The 21,358-nt window shown below is 39.1% G+C and overlaps 1 protein-coding gene across 5 annotated transcripts in view; it reads right to left on the bottom strand.

Annotated features, from left to right (window-relative positions):
- The window catches only part of LOC124607461 (heat shock factor protein), a 164,799-nt gene that overhangs the window by 41,573 nt on the left and 101,868 nt on the right, over positions 1-21,358 (bottom strand). For 3 of the 5 annotated variants that reach the window (XM_047139800.1, XM_047139798.1, XM_047139799.1), the window contains exon 9: positions 13,610-13,760. In XM_047139800.1, the coding sequence (XP_046995756.1) occupies positions 13,610-13,760 (151 nt within the window). The remainder of the gene's footprint in view (positions 1-13,609; positions 13,761-21,358) is intronic. The other 2 variants (XM_047139802.1, XM_047139801.1) reach the window with 1 other exon arrangement.

The following is a 21,358-nucleotide window of genomic DNA, read 5'->3' on the forward strand; positions in this document are numbered from 1 at the left end:
ACAATATTATGTTTGCTTCTTTTCGGTCAGTTAGCCATACTGCCTTAATTTTTTTTCTAATCAGATGTGATCATTTGCATAGTGTGATAAAATAAAAATGAAAAGCAACTTTTTCTGTTCTATACCTTTTTTTTCCAAACTGCGTTTCAAAGTAGTTGTTGCTATGTTACTGCTACTACTACCAAGTGAAGTGATGCAGTGTAAGACACTGGTTATTTTTTTGGAAGGACAGCAGGTCAAATCAAAATCTAGGTTTTCTGGTTTCTCTAAATTGCCAAAAGGTTATGCAAGTATAGTTGCATTCAAAAGGACAAGGTCAGTTTCCTTCCCCATTGTTCCACAATTCAAACCTGTGCTTCGTCTGTAACAACTCTGTCATTGATGGAACACCGAATCTTAATATTCATATTAGTTTTTCATTTATTACTACTGCTGTAAACAATACCACTAAAGTACACTCATCAGGTGGTGGTGGTCAGTGAGGAAATTTCCATTCCAAATATTGGTGTTGGAAGAAAAGGGAGGTGAGGTTGTGATGGAATGCTTGTGATCAGTAACATATACACCTACTCTGCATCCCACATTAGTGCAATCACACAGTAATGGTCTCTCCCTCCCCCATATATATACAGCATTTTGACTTCTCTGTATAAAATAGCATCATCCACAAAAAGCCCTAATGAACTTCCAGTGTTGTCTATTACATTCATTTATACATATTGTGAAAAGTTTTTGGACCCATAACATTTCCTGGGGCACGCCCGACATTACTTTTACATCTGAAGACTTCTCTCCATTGAGAATGACATTCTGTATTCTGCTTGCTAGTAATTCTTCAATCCACTCACGCTGTTGGTCGGATATTCGATATGCTCATATTTTGTTCTTTAAGCGGCATTATGGAACAGTATTGAATGCCTTACGGAAGTCGAAGAACACAACATCTACCTGGGAGCTCCTATCTCTCACCTTCTAGGTCTCGTGGATGAACCGACTGAGCTGGATTCTACATGATCATTATTTTTAAAAGCCAATCCATGTTGATTCCTACAGAGTGGACTTTCAGTCTAAGTATAAAATAATGTTCCAAAATTCAACAACAGACTGATGTCAGAGTGGCCTATAGTTTCGTGCATTTGTTCGATGACACTTCTTTAAAAGATCTAGCGGACTTCCCTGTGTTGAGCAATTGCAGCTGCTTTTCTATCCCTTGGTCACTTACTTCAATATAAGTCACTCTGTCATACGTGCAACGATTTTAAGGAGGTATTGCAGTTCATTGTTCTTCTGTGAAACAGTTTTGGAAAAAGATATTAGTATTTCAACATTTTCTGTTTCATCCTCCATTTCAACATCACTGTTATCACTTAGAGCCTGGACAAATTGCTTTGATTTGTTTACTGATTTAATCTAAGATAAAACTTCTTAATATTTTCTGTCAAGTTGGAGGACAGAATTTTACTTTTGAATTCACTGAACACTTCAAACACGGCTTTCCTTACAATAATTTTGGCTTCATTTAATTCTTTTGTCTGTGAAGCTTTGGCTATGTCTAGGTTTGCAATGAAGCTCTCTTTGTTTTCATAGAAGCTTTCTAACATGGCTGTTTAAGCACAATGGGTCTTTTCCATTCCTCACAGCTTTGGGTGGCACATACATGTGTAACAAATATTGTACAACCCTCTTGAACTTTGTCCATTGATACTCAACGTTGTTAGTGCTGGAAACAATCACAGACTCCCTGTGTTGTGCTAATGAAGTGGAAAAGTTCAGGTCTGTTTGCCAACAGCTGATTTAAGATGTTACCTTCACGAATCAGTTCTTTGATCAACTGCTCAAGGTAATTATTGGATACAACATTTAGAACAATTTCACATGATTCCCTGTCACTACCACCTGCCTCCGTCACTTGAGTCTCCAACTCTGTAGCTGCTACATTGTGATCTCCACCTAATGCTACAATATGATCACACAAATATTCTCCACATTTACCCTCAAATGTTCTGTCACTACTGTTCCTGAGGCAGGAGATCTATAAAAGTCTCTCTCTGCGTCCATCTCCTCCTCCCCCTCTGCATGTCCATCTCCTCCCTCCTCTCAATATACATCTCCTCCACCCCCCTCCCTCTGCTCAGTCATGCCCTGAAATGCATGACAATACTAGCCAATCCACATGCCTGTCATGCAGGGCAGTCTACAAGTCAGGGGTGAAAAAACCTTTTCTGCTTGTATCTCCATTCCTATAGGAATTAGGTCTGTGGTCGTCAAACTGCAGCCAAATCAAGTGTTAGTGCAGCCTGAAATTCTCTGTGTATCATAGCAAGTCTAGATTTACTTCATGAGGAAGTTGATCAGTTACTACAACACACAAAAAACATTCGTTCATCTTACTATAACTCTTTAATGTAAAATGCTTAACTTAAATGCTCCTTGCACATTTAATGACAATATCTAATTGCTACTGTTGCAGAGCACAACAAATGGTTTCAACTTGAATAGTACTAAAAGATAGCCAAGGTACATTTAACTTTAAATTATTTAATAGGGTAGATAAAAAATGTACTCATCTAGTGATGGCAGAACACACACATAAAAGACAGTTGTAATTGGCAAGCTTTTGCAGCCAGTGGCACCTTTTCAGGCCGAAGGGGTGAAGGGGAAGGAAAAGAACTGGAGACGTCTAGGAAAAGGGGTAGATTTTGGAACAGTCACTCAGAACCACGAGTAAGGGGAGACTTACCGTATGGGATGAGAAAGAAAGACTGATTGTTGGGGACTGCATCGGATGAGATTTCAAAACCTGAGAGCTTAAAGATGGAACAGGGTAATATGCAGACACTCATTACTGCTTAAACATCATGCAGGAGTTAATAAGAGTGAAAAGGTGTATGTCACAGAGGTGGGGGGCAGTGAAAAATAGATGGGAAAGACAATGAAAGGATGTAGAAAACTACAACAGAGTAAAGCAAAGAGTAGTTACAGTGAAGAAATGCTGAGACGGAAGAAATTACCATACATTAAAGCCAGGAGAGTGGCAAGAACTAAGGACATGTTGCAGTGCTAGTTTCCATCCGCAGAATTCTGGGAAACTAGTGTCTGGGGGAAGAATCCAGATGGCGCTTGTGATGAAATGCATTGAGGTCACGAATGTCATGTTGTACAGCATGCTCTGCAACAGGATATTTTGAGTTGCCAGTATACACCCTCTGCTTATGCCCATTCATCCTAATTGATAATTTGGTGGTAGTCATGCCAATGTAGAACACCAAACAGTGTTTTACATAACAGCTGGTAAGTGACGTGTCGTTTTGCAGGTGGCTCTCCCTTTGATAGTATACGTTTTGCCAGTTACAGGGCTGTTATAGGTGGTGGTAAAAAGGTGCATAGGGCAAGTCTTGCAGCAATGCGATCTCAGGGGTAGGAGCCACAGGGTAGGGAGATGGGTGCAGAAGGAGCATAGGGTATGACAAGAATATTGCAGGGATTGGGAGGGCAATGGAAAGCTATTATGTAGTCTACTCAAAATTACTTTAGTATTGACAGCTGCGACAGAAGTGGTAGGGAGAAGGCCACGCCAGAGGCACCGCTCAGATTCAGCTAATCCTGTGACGCCTGTAGCCTCATCCCAGTGGGCACATGCACCCTGAGTTACCAAATCTCAGTCCACAACACTTTCAATTGTACCACAATTTAGTTGCGGTGAGTGCCTGTGCGATCGCTGCACGTTGTATTTGTTTCATTGCAGTTTAGGAGCTACCATATTGTTTTTGTGACAGTTATTTGTTGTGTCTTATTTGACAGGTCGGAAGAAAGTACACCGAAAGTTAGTAGTGGAAAAGTTCGACGTCATTCTCATGGACAGCGGATTGCTTTATGAGGACAGTGTAGAGAATTGGTTTGTTCGTTAAGAGCTTACGTTGAGAGTGAAAAACTTAATGGTGGCCCACTACTCTCCATTAGCAAGGTAGTAGATAGAATGGCAGCAGCACTGAATATCAACAAAAACACTGTTGTAAAAATTGGGAAGGAACTGTGAGACAGAAAAGGAAGTTGGAGAACTCTCCAAATTTGGTACTCCCGGGAAGAAACGTTCTATGGATAAGCATGTTAAGAATTTAGATTCATTTACAGAGGATGCAATTCATCGACATGTTTACGATTATTATCGCAGAAAGGAACATCCCACACTCTCAAAGTCATTGATGACACTTAAACAACCAGGACTTTTTCAGGGCAGTTGAACATCGTTATTCACAGTTTAGCACAATGTAGGATTTCACTATAGACAATTTTGTGGCCGTAAGCTATTGATGGAAAGGAAGGATATTGCTGCATGGTGATGCCAATTTTTAAGACAAATATTAAACATAAATGTTAATGAAGTGGTTTGGCTCGATGAAACATGGGTTAATTCTGGTCACGTAGTTAATCAGGGGTGGACAGACAACACGATTAAAGGGAAAATGCAGATGCCGTCTGGTAACGTGGGCAGATTGATTCTACTGCATGCAGGCACTTCGCAAGGTTTCGTACCAAACTGTCTCCTTCTCTTTAAATCAAAGAAGATAGAAGATTATGATGAAGATATGAACCACATTACATTCACAAAGTGGTTTGTAGAAGCTCTAATACCCAATCTAGATAAACCGTCAACAATTCTTTTACACAATGCTCCATATCAGTCAGTTGTTGTTGATAAAGCACCTACCATGGCAAAGCGAGAGGAGGAAATGATTAATCGGCTTGAGTGTCTTAACTTAAATGTATCTGATGTCCTTAAGAAGGTTGAGCTTACGGAAAAAATAATTTTCCATAAACCACAATTTCCAAAATATGAAATCGACGAACTGCCAAAAACATATGGGCATACAATCGTCAGGCTGCTACTGTACTACTGCCGCTTCAACCCTATAGAGTTGATATAGGCCTAAATTAAAGGTTACGTTGCCAGCAGAAACCAAAAATTTACGCTCTCCACAGTACAACCATGTACTAAAGAAGCTATTACTCACGTTACCACTGAAGACTGGAAGAAAGCCATACAAGAATGTACTAAAGAAGCTATTACTCACGTTACCGCTGAAGACTGCAAGAAAGCCATACAAGACTGTACTAAAGAAGCTATTACTCACGTTACCGCTGAAGACTGGAAGAAAGCCATCAAACACACACTCAACATTATGGAAAGAGCATGGCAGGATAAAGGTGCTTTGGAGACTTCAGTGGAAGAGATGATTATCTCTTTAAATGATAAGAGTGACAGGGAAACATCAAGTGCCTGTAATAGCGACAAGAGTGATGTCAGTGGAGTTTTACCATTATCCATATAGAGATGCAGCACAAACGGATTCAGCTACACGTATGGAGTGCGCAGTTTGCACTTGTAAGAACTAGCATAACAAAATTAATTCACACCACATTTTGAAATTTTAATATGGCAAGATTATCAAATATTAATTCCAAAGAAAGTACATTTCTAGAATTCAATTTGTGCATACATATTACAGTACACAAAATAATGTATGCAATACAATGACCGTATTTGTATTGTTTTTGTTTTTCAGAATAGATGTTGCCCAATTTAAGGTACCAAACAAGCATTATTTTATTTTTTTTTGTGTTGGAAATAAGGATGCATATCAGAAATATATCAGGTCTTTACAAATATAGATATCTGTTGCCTATCGATACTGTACATGAGCAGAGAATTATGTGTCATATTATTTACAGTCCTGTATCTCGCGTTAGAGATCTTCGACACAGTTAATGTTTGAAACAGATGAAAATTTGATGTTTTCTTGACATTTCATTCTTACTCAAATAACAAAAAACTTTCTCGCATGTCGAAAATTTGATAATGTCGTCGGAAAGTTGTTTCTCAAAAACTGTAGTATGTCTGCTTGTGTCTGTATATGTGTGGATGGATATGTGTGTGTGTGCGCGAGTGTATACCCGTCCTTTTTTCCCCCCTAAGGTAAGTCTTTCCGCTCCCGGGATTGGAATGACTCCTTACCCTCTCCCTTAAAATCCACATCCTTTCGTCTTTCCCTCTCCTTCCCTCTTTCCTGATGAGGCAACAGTTTGTTGCGAAAGCTTGAATTTTGTGTGTATGTTTGTGTGTCTATTGACCTGCCAGCGCTTTCGTTTGGTAAGTCACATCATCTATTATATTAAACTGTAGTTTTATATATAAAAACAAAGATGAGGTGACTTACCGAACAAAAGCGCTGGCAGGTCGATAGACACACAAACAAACACGAACATACACACAAAATTCAAGCTTTCGCAACAAACTGTTGCCTCATCAGGAAAGAGGGAAGGAGAGGGGAAGACGAAAGGAAGTGGGTTTTAAGGGAGAGGTAAGGAGTCATTCCAATCCCGGGAGCGGAAAGAGTTACCTTAGGGGGAAAAAAGGACAGGTATACACTCGCACACACACACATATCCATCCACACATACAGACACAAGCAGACATATTTAAAGACCAACTGTAGTTTTATTGTCACAACTAATTACAGTCGGCTCCACATTTAAAGATCTAATAGTTAGCATGTGTGAGTTAGTTGAATGAAACATGAGATTACGTGCGAGTTCCGTGCGGGACTTGGCAACTCTGTTCCGCACTCACCTATGCTACTTCCGAACTGTCAATCCTTAAGTAATTCTGAATGCACTATAGGTGTGATGGTCAGAATTTCAGACAGAATAGATCTCATTTCAGGACATGATTTTAGGAAGTCATGGCCCTGTTGAAGTAACGGATTAGCACTCTCCAGACCAGGATAGTACTAAGTCACAAATGGTGTGCTCCGAAGTTATTTTTTGGAAGGATCAGCAGTACCAGGATTGAATGTGATGGCCCAGGAAATCTGCTTTTTAACTAGGCAGGTGGGGTAATTATGTGCAGGAAGGCTGAGGTGAGAATGGTGGGGTATTACCGTAAAGAGTCTGCATTCGAACAAATACGTTTGTCTCAGATGCCAAGGCTGTATGGGTGGGAACATTTGACATGGACAGGGTGGCAACTGTCACAATTTAAGTACTTTTGTTTGTTGGTATGTTTAATGTGGATAGAAGTGTGTAGCTGGCCTTCAGTGATGACAAGATCAACATCAAGGAAAGTGGCATGGGATGTGGAATAGGACCAAGTGAAACTTAAATGGGAGAAGATATTTAAAGATTCCAGGAATTTTAGCAGGTTAGCCTCACCATGATGGTCAGGATGTCATCAATGTATATAAACCAAACCAGGGGCTGAAGACTTATGGATCCCAGGAAAGCTCCCTCCAAGCGACCCATGAAAAGGTTGGCACAGGAAGGAGCCATCCTGGTTCCCATGGCTGTAGCCCTGATCTGTTTGTATGTCTGCCCCTCAAAGGTGAAGTAGCTGTTTTTCCTACTCACCTCAATCATCATCTACTTCACCTTTGAGGGGTAGACATACAAACAGATATCAGGGGTACAGCCATGAGAACCAGGATGGCTCCTTACTATGCCAACCTTTTCATGGGTTAGCTGGATGGGGCTTTCTTGGAATCCATAAGTCTTCAGCCACTGATTTGGTTTAGATACACTGATAACATCTTTACCATATGGACTCACTGTGAGACTGACATGCTAAAATTCCTGGAACTCTTAATACCTTCTCTTGATTAAATTTCACATTGATCTATTCCAAATACCATGCTACTTTCCTTGATGTTGATCTTGTCCTCACTGAAGGCCAGCTACAAGTTTCTGTCCACATTAAACCTACAAACTAACAACAGTACTTACATTTTGATAGTTTCCCATCCTTTCCATGTCAAATGTTCCCTCCCATACAGCCTTGGTATCCGAGACAAACATATTTGTTTGGATGCATACTCTTTACAACAACACACCACCATTCTCACCTCAGCCTTCACTGCACATAATTACCCCACCTGCCTAGTTAAAAAGCAGATTTCCTGAGCCATCACATCCAATCCTGGTACTGCTTATCCTTTCAAAAAACTACTTCAGAGCACACCATTGGTGACTCAGTACTATCCCGGTATGGAATGTGTTAATCAGTTACTTCAACAGAGCCATGACATCCTAAAATCATGCCGTGAAATGAGATATATTCTGTCACAAATTTCGGCCACCACACCTAGAATAGCTTTCCGTCACCCTCCCAATCTCCGCAATATTCTTGTCAGACCCTATGCTCATTCTGCACCCATCTCCCTACCCTACGGTTCCTACCCCGGGACCGTCCTTGCTGCACGACTTGTCCTATGCACCCTCCTACCACCACCTGTAACAGCCCTGTAACTGGCAAATCGTATACTATCAAAGGGAGAGCCACCTGCAAAACGACATGTCACTTACCAGCTGTTATGTAAAGACTGTTAGGCTTTCTACACTGGAGTGACTACCACCAAATTATCAATTAGGATGAATGGGAATAAGCAGAGGGTGTATACTGGCAACTCAAAATATCCTGTTGCAGAGCATGCTGTACAACATGACATTCATGACCTCAGTGCATTTCATCACAAGCGCCATCTGGATCCTTACCCCAGACACCAGTTTCCCAGAATTCTGCAGGTGGGAAATAGCACTACAATATGTCCTCGGTTCTCGCCACCCCCTGGGCTTAATTTATGTTAATTTCTTCCGTCTCAGCATTTCTTCACTGTACCTACCCTTTGCTTCACTCCGTTATAGTCTGCTATATCTATCACTGTCTTTCCCGTCTATTTTTCATAACCCCCCTACCATCTGTTATGTACAATGCACTTAGCTTTTTTCTCTTTTTAACTCATGCATGATGTTTAAGCAGTAATCTGTGTCTGCATATTACCCTGTCTTCCACCTTTAAGCTCTCAGGTTTTCAAATCTTGTCCGATGCTGCCCCAACAATCAGCCTTTCCTTCTCATCCCGTGCAATAAGTCTCCCCTGACCCGCAGTCCTGGGTGACTTTCTTGGTATCTACCCCTTTTCCCAGACCTCTCCAGTCCTTTTCCTTCAGCCCTCTTCCTTCCCCCTCAACCCTTCCACCTGAAGAAGAAGCCACTGGCTCCAAAAGCTTGCCAATTACAACCATCTTTTATGTGTATGTTCTGTCGCTGCTTTGTGAATAAACTTTTTGTCTATCCTATTAAATAATTTTGTAAATAATTGATTGTTTTCATTGTTTTAACTTTAAACTATAATACACAGTTCTGACTAATAAACCTTGTGCTGCCATATTAGAGCTAGGTTGATGCTGTAGTCGTTGTTGGCAATCAAGGCGTATGGAACCTCTTGAGGGTTGTCTTCACCAACAAGTCTCATTCATGGCTGCATCTGCCAATGACTGTCTTTAGCTTGTGGTGCCACTATAATGTACCAACTGCAACCTGGAACCTCACTCTTTGGACAAAACCACAATATGTATCTAGCAAGTAACAGCTGAATCAAGTAAAGTCAACACTCTTTAGAGTGCAGCTTTCTTGCTAAGTGAGAAAAAAACATACATACAGGGAGAGTTATATTTTAACAGGTGTTTAATTTTTAATCAACGCTGGTGAAATTGTCCATGAGCTAAGTAAAACTGGCTGCTTACCTCAGGGGCAGAGAGGTAAGCAGTGCAATCACTGCAAGGTTAGCAGATGTGAGAGGAGGAATTATTGTTTGCATTCCAGTTCTGACAACTCAAGGGCTTGTGTGCCTCGTATCGATCAGCTGCTATGGTACAAATTTCAACAGAAACAATACAGATTCATGAATGTGATTACAGAGACAATCAATGTTAGGTGTGGGACATTTATAGCAAAGAAAATTAAACTAAACTAAGACTGTTGTAATACATTATACACTTTGGTGATCATGTTGCATATTATATAATGCATTAAAATGTAAGTACAATTCCTATTATTAATCAATTAACCATCCTTTCACTCAGACAACACAACACTTTGTCATGCAATTACAGTATAAAAACTTTGGGGTTGCTGAGGGTGGTGGCAATCTGAATCAGAGTACAATTGACACAAAGTGTTTTGATCAGTTCTTTGAGGATGGCAACCAAATTATCTTGAGTCTATTGGGGGAACATAACATACTAACTTATGTAGGTAACCAATTATTAATAAGATGCATGACCCAAGGTGCCGCCCCATAATATCCGTATTGGCTCTTGAGCAAAAAAAAGTTGGACAAGCACTGAGCTAGGCAATTCTCTCGCCACAGTGTTGATTCTTACATAGCACAAAGAATATGTACCACATTTGGTTGAAATCAATCCACTGGTTTAGGAGGAGATGCTGGACATACTCATATACATTGCATGCATACTTTTTTTTTGTACACACACACACACACACACACACACACACAACTGCGGTTTGATAAGACTGGTAATAAACCAAGAAAAAAATGCTTGTTTCATAAACAAATCACCTTGTTTCTAGGCATAGTCTCCTTTGAAGGATATATCATTGGACCAGCAATCCTTCAGCTTTTTCATCCCATCAGAAAAAAAGATTCAGTCAAACTTTACAAAAATGTTTGTCGACTTCCTCATTTGATGAAAATTTCTTCCCAGAAAGACAAAGTTTCAAGTTAGGAAACAAAAAGTCACTTGGGGCTAAGCCTTGTGAATAGGGTGGACGAGGAACCAATTCAAAGCCCAGTTCATGCACTTTTGCCATAGTTATCGCAGAGGTGTGGGATGGTGCATTCACTTGGTGAAACAACACCTTTCTGCAAGCTAACCTTGGCCTTTTTACAGCCAACGCAAGTTTCGAACGATTCAACAATGAAGTGTAATAGGATCCAGTTATGCTTCTGCCTTTTTTCAAGTACTCTATGTGGATTGTTACTCGGGAATTCCAAAAAACATTGGCCATCGCCTTAAGAGCTGACAAAATGGTCTTTGCCTTTTATGGTGCACTTCCACCACCCTTTGTCCATTGTTTTGACTGCTGTTCTGACTATCATATGTAATGATGGATCCTGGTTTCATCAACAGTCACAAATTGGTGCAAAACGCCTTATGGATTGTGATTAGTCATCAACAGACATTGTGTTGAAAACTCGTGCCGGAAGTGCTTTTGGCCAACTGTGAGCAATCGCGTTGCCCAACTCGCACATGGCTTCTTCATAGCCAATTCTCCATGTAGGGTATCATGCACTCACTCAGTTGAATGCCGACAGTCTCACACCAATCTCATGAGTTTTTATTTGGTGGTCTTGCATTACCTTATGATTGATTTTGTCAGTGGTTTCCTTTGTGGTGACAAAAGGATAACTGGAGAACACTTTGTCTCCGGTGCTTGTATGACCATGTTTAAAATTTTTATAGAGTTGAGCCTCTATGGACTGCGTGGTAATAACCAATTTCATTTTAGTGTCTAGGTCTTGTTCTTGTTCCAGCTTTGACTTCCTGCCGGTATCTTCTGAGCCCACCAAGAAGTGCCTGTTTATGCTCTTCGGATAAAGGTCCTCTCCGTCTTTTGGATGTTGATGCCATTTTAAAACCTTGGTAGTTGTTCACTAATCTAAATTTGTTCCTGTCAGTAATCTCTCTCTCTCTGAGATACCAATCTGCCTAAGATATTTTTCACATTCTTCGAACCATCTCAGCCTTGTTTTCTTAGATTGGAGGAAACTCCATTTTCTTTTTGTTTGTCGGTCACTGTCCATCCTCATGAGATGACTGTAAAATAACAATCGCCTCTTCTTATTTGACGTGATAGGTTCTGTCTTGCTGTACAAGTCCTTATTTGCTCTCCACCAACCTATCTATTACCTAGGATTTTCCTTAATATGCTCTCGCTTTTCCAGGTCAAAGTTTCAGACACATGTAAGCCCTCAGGTTTTACAACTGTATTATAATGTTGGAACTTGGGCCCTATACTCATAGACTTTTTGTTATAGATATTCTTTGTCAGTTGGTGTGCCTGGTCTAACTTCCACATCCTGACATAAATTGCTGCTTCTTCTAATCCATTTTCCTGGATAACTTCACCGAGATACCTGAAATTCTTAACTCTTCCGATTTTTCCCATATTGGTGATCACCCATCCAGGTCCATCATAGATGTTTGTCATACATTTTGCTTTTTGAACAGAGATCTGGAGTCCAACTTTTTCTGACAGCCTATTGACCTTGTTGACTGCTGACCATGTTGTAAGCAAAAATGGTCAAGTAATCCGCAAAGACCAAGCAGTCCACGTACACCCCTTTGTTCTTAGGACCAAGTCTGAACTGCTCTTCATTTGTTTCTTCTTGGGCTAACAACTACCTCCACTCTCGAATGACCTTTTCCAAGACGCAGTTGAAAAGGAGTGGGGATAGTCCATCTCCTTGTCTTATGCCCATTTAAATTTATTAATTCAAAAGTAAATAGTCTTCAACGATTGTGCAGAGACTGTGTGAACTTACTTTCTGTTTTGATTTGTATAGCAAAACAATGCTTCCAATGAAAATGTTTAATAACACCACAAAAAACTGTTTTCTTAATTTTCAATCACAGTTGACACACTAATCAATTCAGACTGCTATCAACAATGAACTGTACACTGTAAATTGTTGAAATTCTTTATACACAGCTTGGAATAATCAAGCTTATTGACCATGAAAGCACAACAAAAAATGTTCCGTTCTTTCATGGAAATTTACCAGACTTATCAAACCAACCTTGTATAAGGATTCAGACCTATTTTTTACACACCTGCTTAAGAAGGAAACTAAGGGCCAAAGATGGTTTGGAAAACGTGAATTTCAGAATGACTAAACCAACTTCTGTTATAGATTCTCATTGTAATACTTCATCTCAGCTGAAAGTGTGACACTAGATTCGTTTGTAAACACATTTAATTCTGTACATGGGGAAGAAAGGAGAGGGCTAGACACACATTACGAGAGACCTTTGAAGTGTAATCACATCACTGAAAAACCTGGTTAAGAACAACCATTAAGGTACAATGCGCAATTCCTAGGAATAAGGTCTGAATGTTGAATGTTTGTAACACCACCCCGCTCCCCCTCCCCCCAGACAATTATTTCCCCTTTTCTTCCCGGAAAGAAGTAACAAGTGGTAATTAAATGAATCAGAATTTTGAAGCCTCATCTATTTTAACTTGTCATGCAAACAGAGAGTACTTAATTTGTCTGCATCATGTACTGCTGATCACAGTATCATATTATTAAATATTTAAATTCCAGTTCATACGATACTTTCGTTAATAAGGCTTACAATAGAGATGCTAGTGTAAATGATTTTTCAATAATGCTGCATACACTTTGAAAGGTCTGATATCACAGAATTAAAAATTAGTGTAACATAAATAAAGGCATAGATATATTAAAACACTAAAAACACCGCCAGAATCAAGAATACCTACATTAGAAAATGAACCATTACTGTTTGAGCAACATCAGGAATTAAAATATTACCGCTAAAGGTGAAAACTACAACTAACAAAGACACACCATTAACAAAGTGCCATCAAGACAATGTCAAAATTCAACAATTGTAACAAATGGACATAAACAGAGACATCAAACTTTGAATTTCATTATCCAGGGATACATTTTATTCTCTATACTGGTTAATTTGTAAGCAGGTATTATTGTGTCTGGCAGTGCATCTACCTTTAGCATGGCATCTTTTTCAAGGCCAAGCACGGTTTGACGTACCCCCAGAAGGGTGTTGGCATCCAAACTGTAGCCTTCACCTTTCAGTAACTCCTTCAGACCATCCAGATCATTCTGCATTGAATCCAGATGGGAGTCCAGTTCTTCTCTACATAAAACAAAATACCTTTCAACTGTTTGCCACACTATAAAGATGCAGAAGACACTAAAATGAAGTGAGAAACTAAGGAATGAATTCTGAACAGCTATCACGCTGAGGAAAGTGTACTTCAAACTCTGCATTGTTACACCATGAAGGCTGATGTGAAAAAGTACACGTCATCAAGTCACGAAAATGGGGGAAAATGGATGGGCAAGGAAGATAACGGGCATCAAGAGGCATGTTTGTTTGGTGGGACAACAAAAGGCATCCTCTATGGAAGTGAATTGGTTACTTCATTGCTACCATTTCCACTATATTCCTTTTCACAGATTTGTTTGTAACCTATAGTTTGTCAAATTTTTAATCTGTACACTGTGCACAGAAGTTAACAATAACATCACTCTCCAATTAACAAACTGTCACTCCATTCACAGCATGCATGACAAAACAAGTTGAGCTCAGTTTTCTAGAAAAGTGTATCAGAAGAATGGCATAGCTGTGTTAAGGCAATGATCTACAAATGGAAGTAGTTGAAGTAATCTACATGTTGTTGTTGTTGTGGTCTTCAGTCCTGAGACTGGTTTGATGCAGCTCTCCATGCTACTCTATCCTGTGCAAGCTTCTTCATCTCCCAGTACCTACTGCAACCTACATCCTTCTGAATCTGCTTAGGGTATTCATCTCTTGGTCTCCCTCTACAATTTTTACCCTCCACACTGCCCTCCAATGCTAAATTTGTGATCCCTTGATGCCTCAAAACATGTCCTACCAACCGATCCCTTCTTCTAGTCAAGTTGTGCCACAAACTTCTTTTCTCCCCAATCTTATTCAATACCTCCTCATTAGTTATGTGATCTACCCACCTTATCTTCAGCATTCTTCTGTAGCACCACATTTCGAAAGCTTCTATTCTCTTCTTGTCCATACTAGTTATCGTCCATGTTTCACTTCCATACATGGCTACACTCCATACAAATACTTTCAGAAACCACTTCCTGACACTTAAATCTATACTCGATGTTAACAAATTTCTCTTCTTCAGAAACGATTTCCTTGCCATTGCCAGTCTACATTTTATACCCTCTCTACTTCGACCATCATCAGTTATTTTACTCCCTAAACAGCAAAACTCCTTTACTACTTTAAGTGTCTCATTTCTTACTCTAATTCCCTCAGCATCACCCGATTTAATTTGACTACATTCCATTATCCTCGTTTTGCTTTTGTTGATGTTCATCTTATATCCTCCTTTCAAGACACTGTCCAGTCCGTTCAACTGCTCTTCCAAGTCCTTTGCTGTCTCTGACAGAATTACAATGTCATCGGCGAACCTCAACGTTTTTATTTCTTCTCCATGAATTTTAATACCTACTCTGAATTTTTCTTTTGTTTCCTTTACTGCTTGCTCAATATACAGATTGAATAACATCGGGGAGAGGCTACAACCCTGTCTCACTCCTTTCCCAACCACTGCTTCCCTCTCATACCCCTCGACTCTTATAACTGCCATCTGGTTTCTGTACAAATTGTAAATAGCCTTTCGCTACCTGTATTTTACCCCTGCCACCTTTAGAATGTGAAAGAAAGTATTCCAGTCAACATTGTCAAAAGCTTTCTCTAAGTCTACAAATGCTAGAAACGTATGTTTGCCTTTTCTTAATCTTTCTCCTAAGATAAGTCTTAAGGTTAGTATTGCCTCACGTGTTCCAACATTTCTACGGAATCCAAACTGATCTTCCCCGAGGTCCGCTTCTACCAGTTTTTCCATTCGTCTGTAAAGAATTCACGTTAGTATTTTGCAGCTGTGACTTATTAAACTGATAGTTCGGTAATTTTCACATCTGTCAACACCTGCTTTCTTTGGGATTGGAATTATTATATTCTTCTTTAAGTCTGAGGGTATGTCACCTGTCTCATACATCTTGCTCACCAGATGGTAGAGTTTTGTCAGGACTGGCTCTCCCAAGGCCGTCAGTAGTTCTAATGGAATGTTGTCTACTCCCGGGGCCTTGTTTCGACTCAGGTCTTTCAGTGCTCTGTCAAACTCTTCACGCAGTATTGTATCTCCCATTTCATCGTCATCTACATCCTCTTCCATTTCCATAATATTGTCGTCAAGTACATCGCCCTTGTATAAACCCTCTATATACTCCTTCCACCTTTCTGCTTTCCCTTCTTTGCTTAGAACTGGGTTTCCATCTGAGCTCTTGATGTTCATACATGTGGTTCTCTTTTCTCCAAAGGTCTCTTTAATTTTCCTGTAGGCAGTATCTATCTTACCCCTAGTGAGATAAGCCTCTACATCCTTACATTTGTCCTCTAGCCATCCCTGCTTAGCCATTTTGCACTTACTGTCAATCTCATTTTTGAGACGTTTGTATTCCTTTTTGCCTGCTTCATTTACTGCATTTTTATATTTTCTCCTTTCATCAATTAAATTCAATATTTCTTCTGTTACCCAAGGATTTCTATTAGCCCTCGTCTTTTTACCTACTTGATCGTCTGCTGCCTTCACTACTTCATCCCTCAGAGCTACCCATTCTTCTTCTACTGTATTTCTTTCCCCCATTTCTGTCAATTGTTCCCTTATGCTCTCCCTGAAACTCTCTACAACCTCTGGTTCTTTCAGTTTATCCAGGTCCCATCTCCTTAAATTCCCACCTTTTTGCAGTTTCTTCAGTTTCAATCTGCAGTTCTAACCAAGAGATTGTGGTCAGAATCCATATCTGCCCCTGGAAATGTCTTACAATTTAAAACCTAGTTCCTAAATCTCTGTCTTACCATTATATAATCTATCTGATAACTTTTAGTATCTCCAGGATTCTTCCGGGTATACAACCTTCTTTTATGATTCTTGAACCAAGTGTTAGCTATGATTAAGTTATGCTCTGTGCAAAATTCTACAAGGCGGCTTCCTCTTTCATTTCTTCCCCCCAATCCATATTCACCTACTATGTTTCCTTCTCTCCCTTTTCCTACTGACGAATTCCAGTCACCCATGACTATTAAATTTTCGTCTCCCTTCACTACCTGAATAATTTCTTTTATCTCGTCATACATTTCATCAATTTCTTCATCATCTGCAGAGCTAGTTGGCATATAAACTTGCACTACTGTAGTAGGCATGGGCTTTGTGTCTATCTTGGCCACAATAATGCGTTCACTATGCTGTTTGTAGTAGCTAACCCGCACTCCTATTTTTTTATTCATTATTAAACCTACTCCTGCATTACCTCTATTTGATTTTGTATTTAAAACCATGTAATCACCTGACCAGAAGTCTTGTTCCTCCTGCCACCGAACTTCACTAATTCCCACTATATCTAACTTTAACCTATCCATTTCCCTTTTTAAATTTTCTAACCTACCTGCCCGATTAAGGGATCTGACATTCCACGCTCCGATCCGTAGAACGCCAGTTTTCTTTCTCCTGATAACGACATCCTCGAGTAGTCCCCGCCCGGAGATCCGAATGGGGGACTATTTTACCTCCGGAATATTTTACCCAAGAGGACGCCATCATCATTTAATCATACAGTAAAGGTGCATGTCCTCGGGAAAAATTACGGCTGTAGTTTCCCCTTGCTTTCAGCCGTTCGCAGTACCAGCACAGCAAGGCCGTTTTGGTTAATGTTACAAGGCCAGATCAGTCAATCATCCAGACTGTTGCCCCTGCAACTACTGAAAAGGCTGCTGCTCCTCTTCAGGAACCACATGTTTGTCTGGCCTCTCAACAGATACCCCTCCGTTGTGGTTGCACCTACGGTACGACCATCTGTATCGCTGAGGCACGCAAGCCTCCCCACCAACGGCAAGGTCCATGGTTCATGGGGGAGTAATCTACATATGCATAATAAATTTCCATCTCTGTTGCTTGATTTATAACAAGCAGGCATCTTTTACATTGTCCCTTTCCAATGCTTAATTCCTGTAATGATTCCATAGTGAATATGTTGAGCAGTAGTCCACATCGAAAACGCTTCTCCTCTTTCAATTTTACAACCTTCCTGTCTCAGAAAAGTTGCAGGGTGACGGAAGATGTCTTTCAGACTTTTTTTCCCAGGCACACATCTGCACGCACAGATGCATACATAAAGGTACGTGCACGTTCACAGGTGCGCACCCACCCACCCACACACACACACACACACACACACACACACACACACTATTTTTCTCCGCACATTTCAACTATTCTATTTATCATGGCCCTTATATCCTTTCATGAGAACTTTGGAGTATGAAAGAACGTTCCTGCTGCGAATTTTACAATGCCTTACCTCTCCTGAATTACATAATTTATAATTTAGGATACCATCACATTTCCAACATTAAATGATTTATCACAAATTTGAAGTTACTTTCATTGGTATTTACATATTGCCACCAGATTTAACAAAAAGGTTGCATTACCATAAAAAATTATCACTTTCAGCATCTTGAATCTGTGACATATGGTCATCTACCTACAACAAGAATAAAAATAGTCCTAATTTTGGTCCCTGTAATGCAGATATGAGTCATTATGCACACATCCCACACATCTTAATAAAAATGTGTGCATTCTTTTTGTTAATGCAAGATGAAAACCCGTTAGTTAGTTGGCTGCGTGTTCCATTGATCAATCACACGGTACGGTAGCCGTTATGATGTGGAATGTGTCAAAAGCATAAGCAATGCACATATGAAACATGATATATATATATATATATATATTACAATACAGAGTTAAAGATCAATATTTCTATTATTTACCCCATTCCCTTAAATGGCACAAAATGCATATACAATATTTACAGATTTATTTATTCCTATTCAAGAATTCATCCATGGTATAGGAGTTGTCAAGAAGATACGATTTCAATTTATTTTTGATGCTATTACTGTTTCATTTTATTTCAACTGGTAATTTGTCAAAAAATTTTGTAGCAGCATATTTTATCCCTTTCTGTGGCAAAGATAGGTTGAGTAAAGGATAGTGTAAGTCTTTCTTTTTTCTGGTATTATAATCATGAATGTCACTGTTGTTTTTAAACTTGTCCATGTTGTTGAGAACAAATTTCATTAGTGAGTAACTGTGCTGTGAGGCTGTTGTACGAATTCCCAATCTTTTAAAAAGATGCCAACAAGATGTGGGACTATGAACCCCACATATTATTCTAACCACTTTCTTTTGCGCAGTGATTACTTTTTGTCTAAATGTTGAGTTACCCCAAAATATTATTCCGTATGACATCAGAGAGTGAAAGTATGCAAAATATGTTAGCTTACTAATTTCTGTATCCTCAGTATTGGCAATTATTCTGATTGCTGAAGTTGCTGAACCTAGTCACTTTAGAAGATACAAAATATGAATTTTCCAATTAAGATTCTCATCTATATGTACACCTAAAAACTTAGTATGCTCTACCCTGTCTACTGACTTCTGTTGAGTGTTATATTTATTAAGGGAACTGTACTTTTTGCAGCAGAAAATTGGATGTACTGTGTTTTCTCAAAGTTTAGAGCAAGCCCATTTGCAGAAAACCAATTAATGACTTTTCCAAAGACCTTATTTGTATAATATTCAATTGGAGTTTCTTTTACTGGATTAATAATGATGCTTGTATTATCAGCAAACAGTGTCAGTTAAGCTTCCTGTTTCAGATAGGAAGGGAGGTTGTTCACATACATCAAGAACAGAAGGGGACCCATGATTAAACCCTGTGGAACACCTAATGTAATTTCACCCCAGTTAGATGAAGTCACAAATTTATTTAAATCACTTAACTCATATAAAGAAACTTTTTTCTTCCTGTTCTGTAGGTATGACTTAAACCACTCGTATGCAATTCCATTTATACCATAGAATTGTAAATTCTGTAACATGATGTCATGGTTCACACAATCAAATGCTTTGGACAAGTCACAGAAAATCCCTATTGGTGACATTTTACTATTTAAAGACTTTATTATGTGAACAGTGAAATTGTATATTGCTGTCTCAGTGGACCAGCATTTTTGAAATCCGAACTGAGATTTACTAAGTATCCCATTACTGTTGAGATTGCCAACTACACTTGAGTACATTACTTTCTCGAAGATTTTTGAAAATGCTGTAAGCAAGGATACTGGCCAATAATTATTTACATCTGTGGTGTCCTCCTTTTTATAGAGAGGCCTCACAATGGCATATTTTAACCTGTCTGGGAAGATACCTTGAGTAGTTACATAATACATCCCTTATCCTCCAACAAATGACTTGTTAAAAAAAAATTACTGCAAAGCTCAATAAAATCTCTTGATCAATTAAAAGAAAATCTCACTTGATGATATCTTGTATCTTAAATATCAAACAAATTATATCTTAAGTGAAATGTACAGTGGTATATCTTGAGGAAAGACTGAAGTCCCAACTGATAGTGACCGACCAGCTTTAATTTGGCAGAAATGTGCTTGCTGTTGAATATGAATCTTCTTTAGTACTTCATAAAAGGAGATAAACTGTGAGAAAGGCCAGTAATTATAAACATCTATTTTCCTATTTTAAGAAAGGCCCTAAAAATTACATACTTATCTCTGTCTGGAAACATACCACTTGTAACAATGAGTTGCTCATTGAGCAGGGCACACACACACACACACACACACACACACACACACACACACACACACACGATATTATTTATTTGAAATGTCACCGACACTGTGGGAGATTTTACTTTTTATGTTATTGGTCTCTTCGGTATATTAATGGTTAACTATGAAATGTTTGCATGTGTAACAATTTCCTTCTGACATTACTAATCATGAGAGCTACTTTTAAGCAGCAATTATTAATTTTTTTCTAGTAGACTGCAATCACTCATTATCTGCTTTCACAGCCAGCATTTGCATATTTGCTGATATTTGACTTATGGGCATAATTCACCGCCTAATCGTTCATCTTCCACTGCTGAAGACATCATCAGAGACTTTAATGACACAGAAAGCTGTTACAGGCTCAAACAAGAGCATCAAGCTGAACTGTTTATATGTCACCCAACAGTCAGTTCATGATGTCATCAGGCCACATCTTAAGATTGCGGAGTTGTGCCGAGGTGGCAGTGTTTGTTTTATTTGGTACTGAGGTCCACAACTTATCTAATTTCAATCCATCTTCTTTTCAGTTGAAATTGTGAGATTTTGAATTCCTATGGTCTCTCCCTGCATCTTAGTGTAGCCATTATTAGATCTTGTTAAAATCACAGTGTTAGAGAAATGAATTTAGTGGTTTCCTAGTCCTAGTGCATGATCTGGTACTGATGATTTACTACTTTTGCAGTGTTCAAATATACATGCACCTTTCATGGTTTAAACATTGTTAACAATACAGTGTTTTCTGAGTACTTTGCTGATGCAATCTGTGACAGTTCTTACAAATAAAATGAAAAGTTTCCCTTTAGTTGGTTCTTTCCATTAAAAGCTCTAGATCTTTTAGAATGTAGTGCCCTAGTTGTCTCTTTGTCAGAGCAGCCGTTTCTTCTGAAAGCTGTAATGGATCTGGGAGATGTTATTTTTTTACCGTATTTGTCGATACCGAATTGTAAATGTTTTCTTATATTTTTGTCAGAATTTATTATAAT

Source organism: Schistocerca americana, chromosome 3 (genome assembly GCF_021461395.2).
Source record: "Schistocerca americana isolate TAMUIC-IGC-003095 chromosome 3, iqSchAmer2.1, whole genome shotgun sequence".
Lineage (NCBI taxonomy): Eukaryota > Metazoa > Arthropoda > Insecta > Orthoptera > Acrididae > Schistocerca > Schistocerca americana.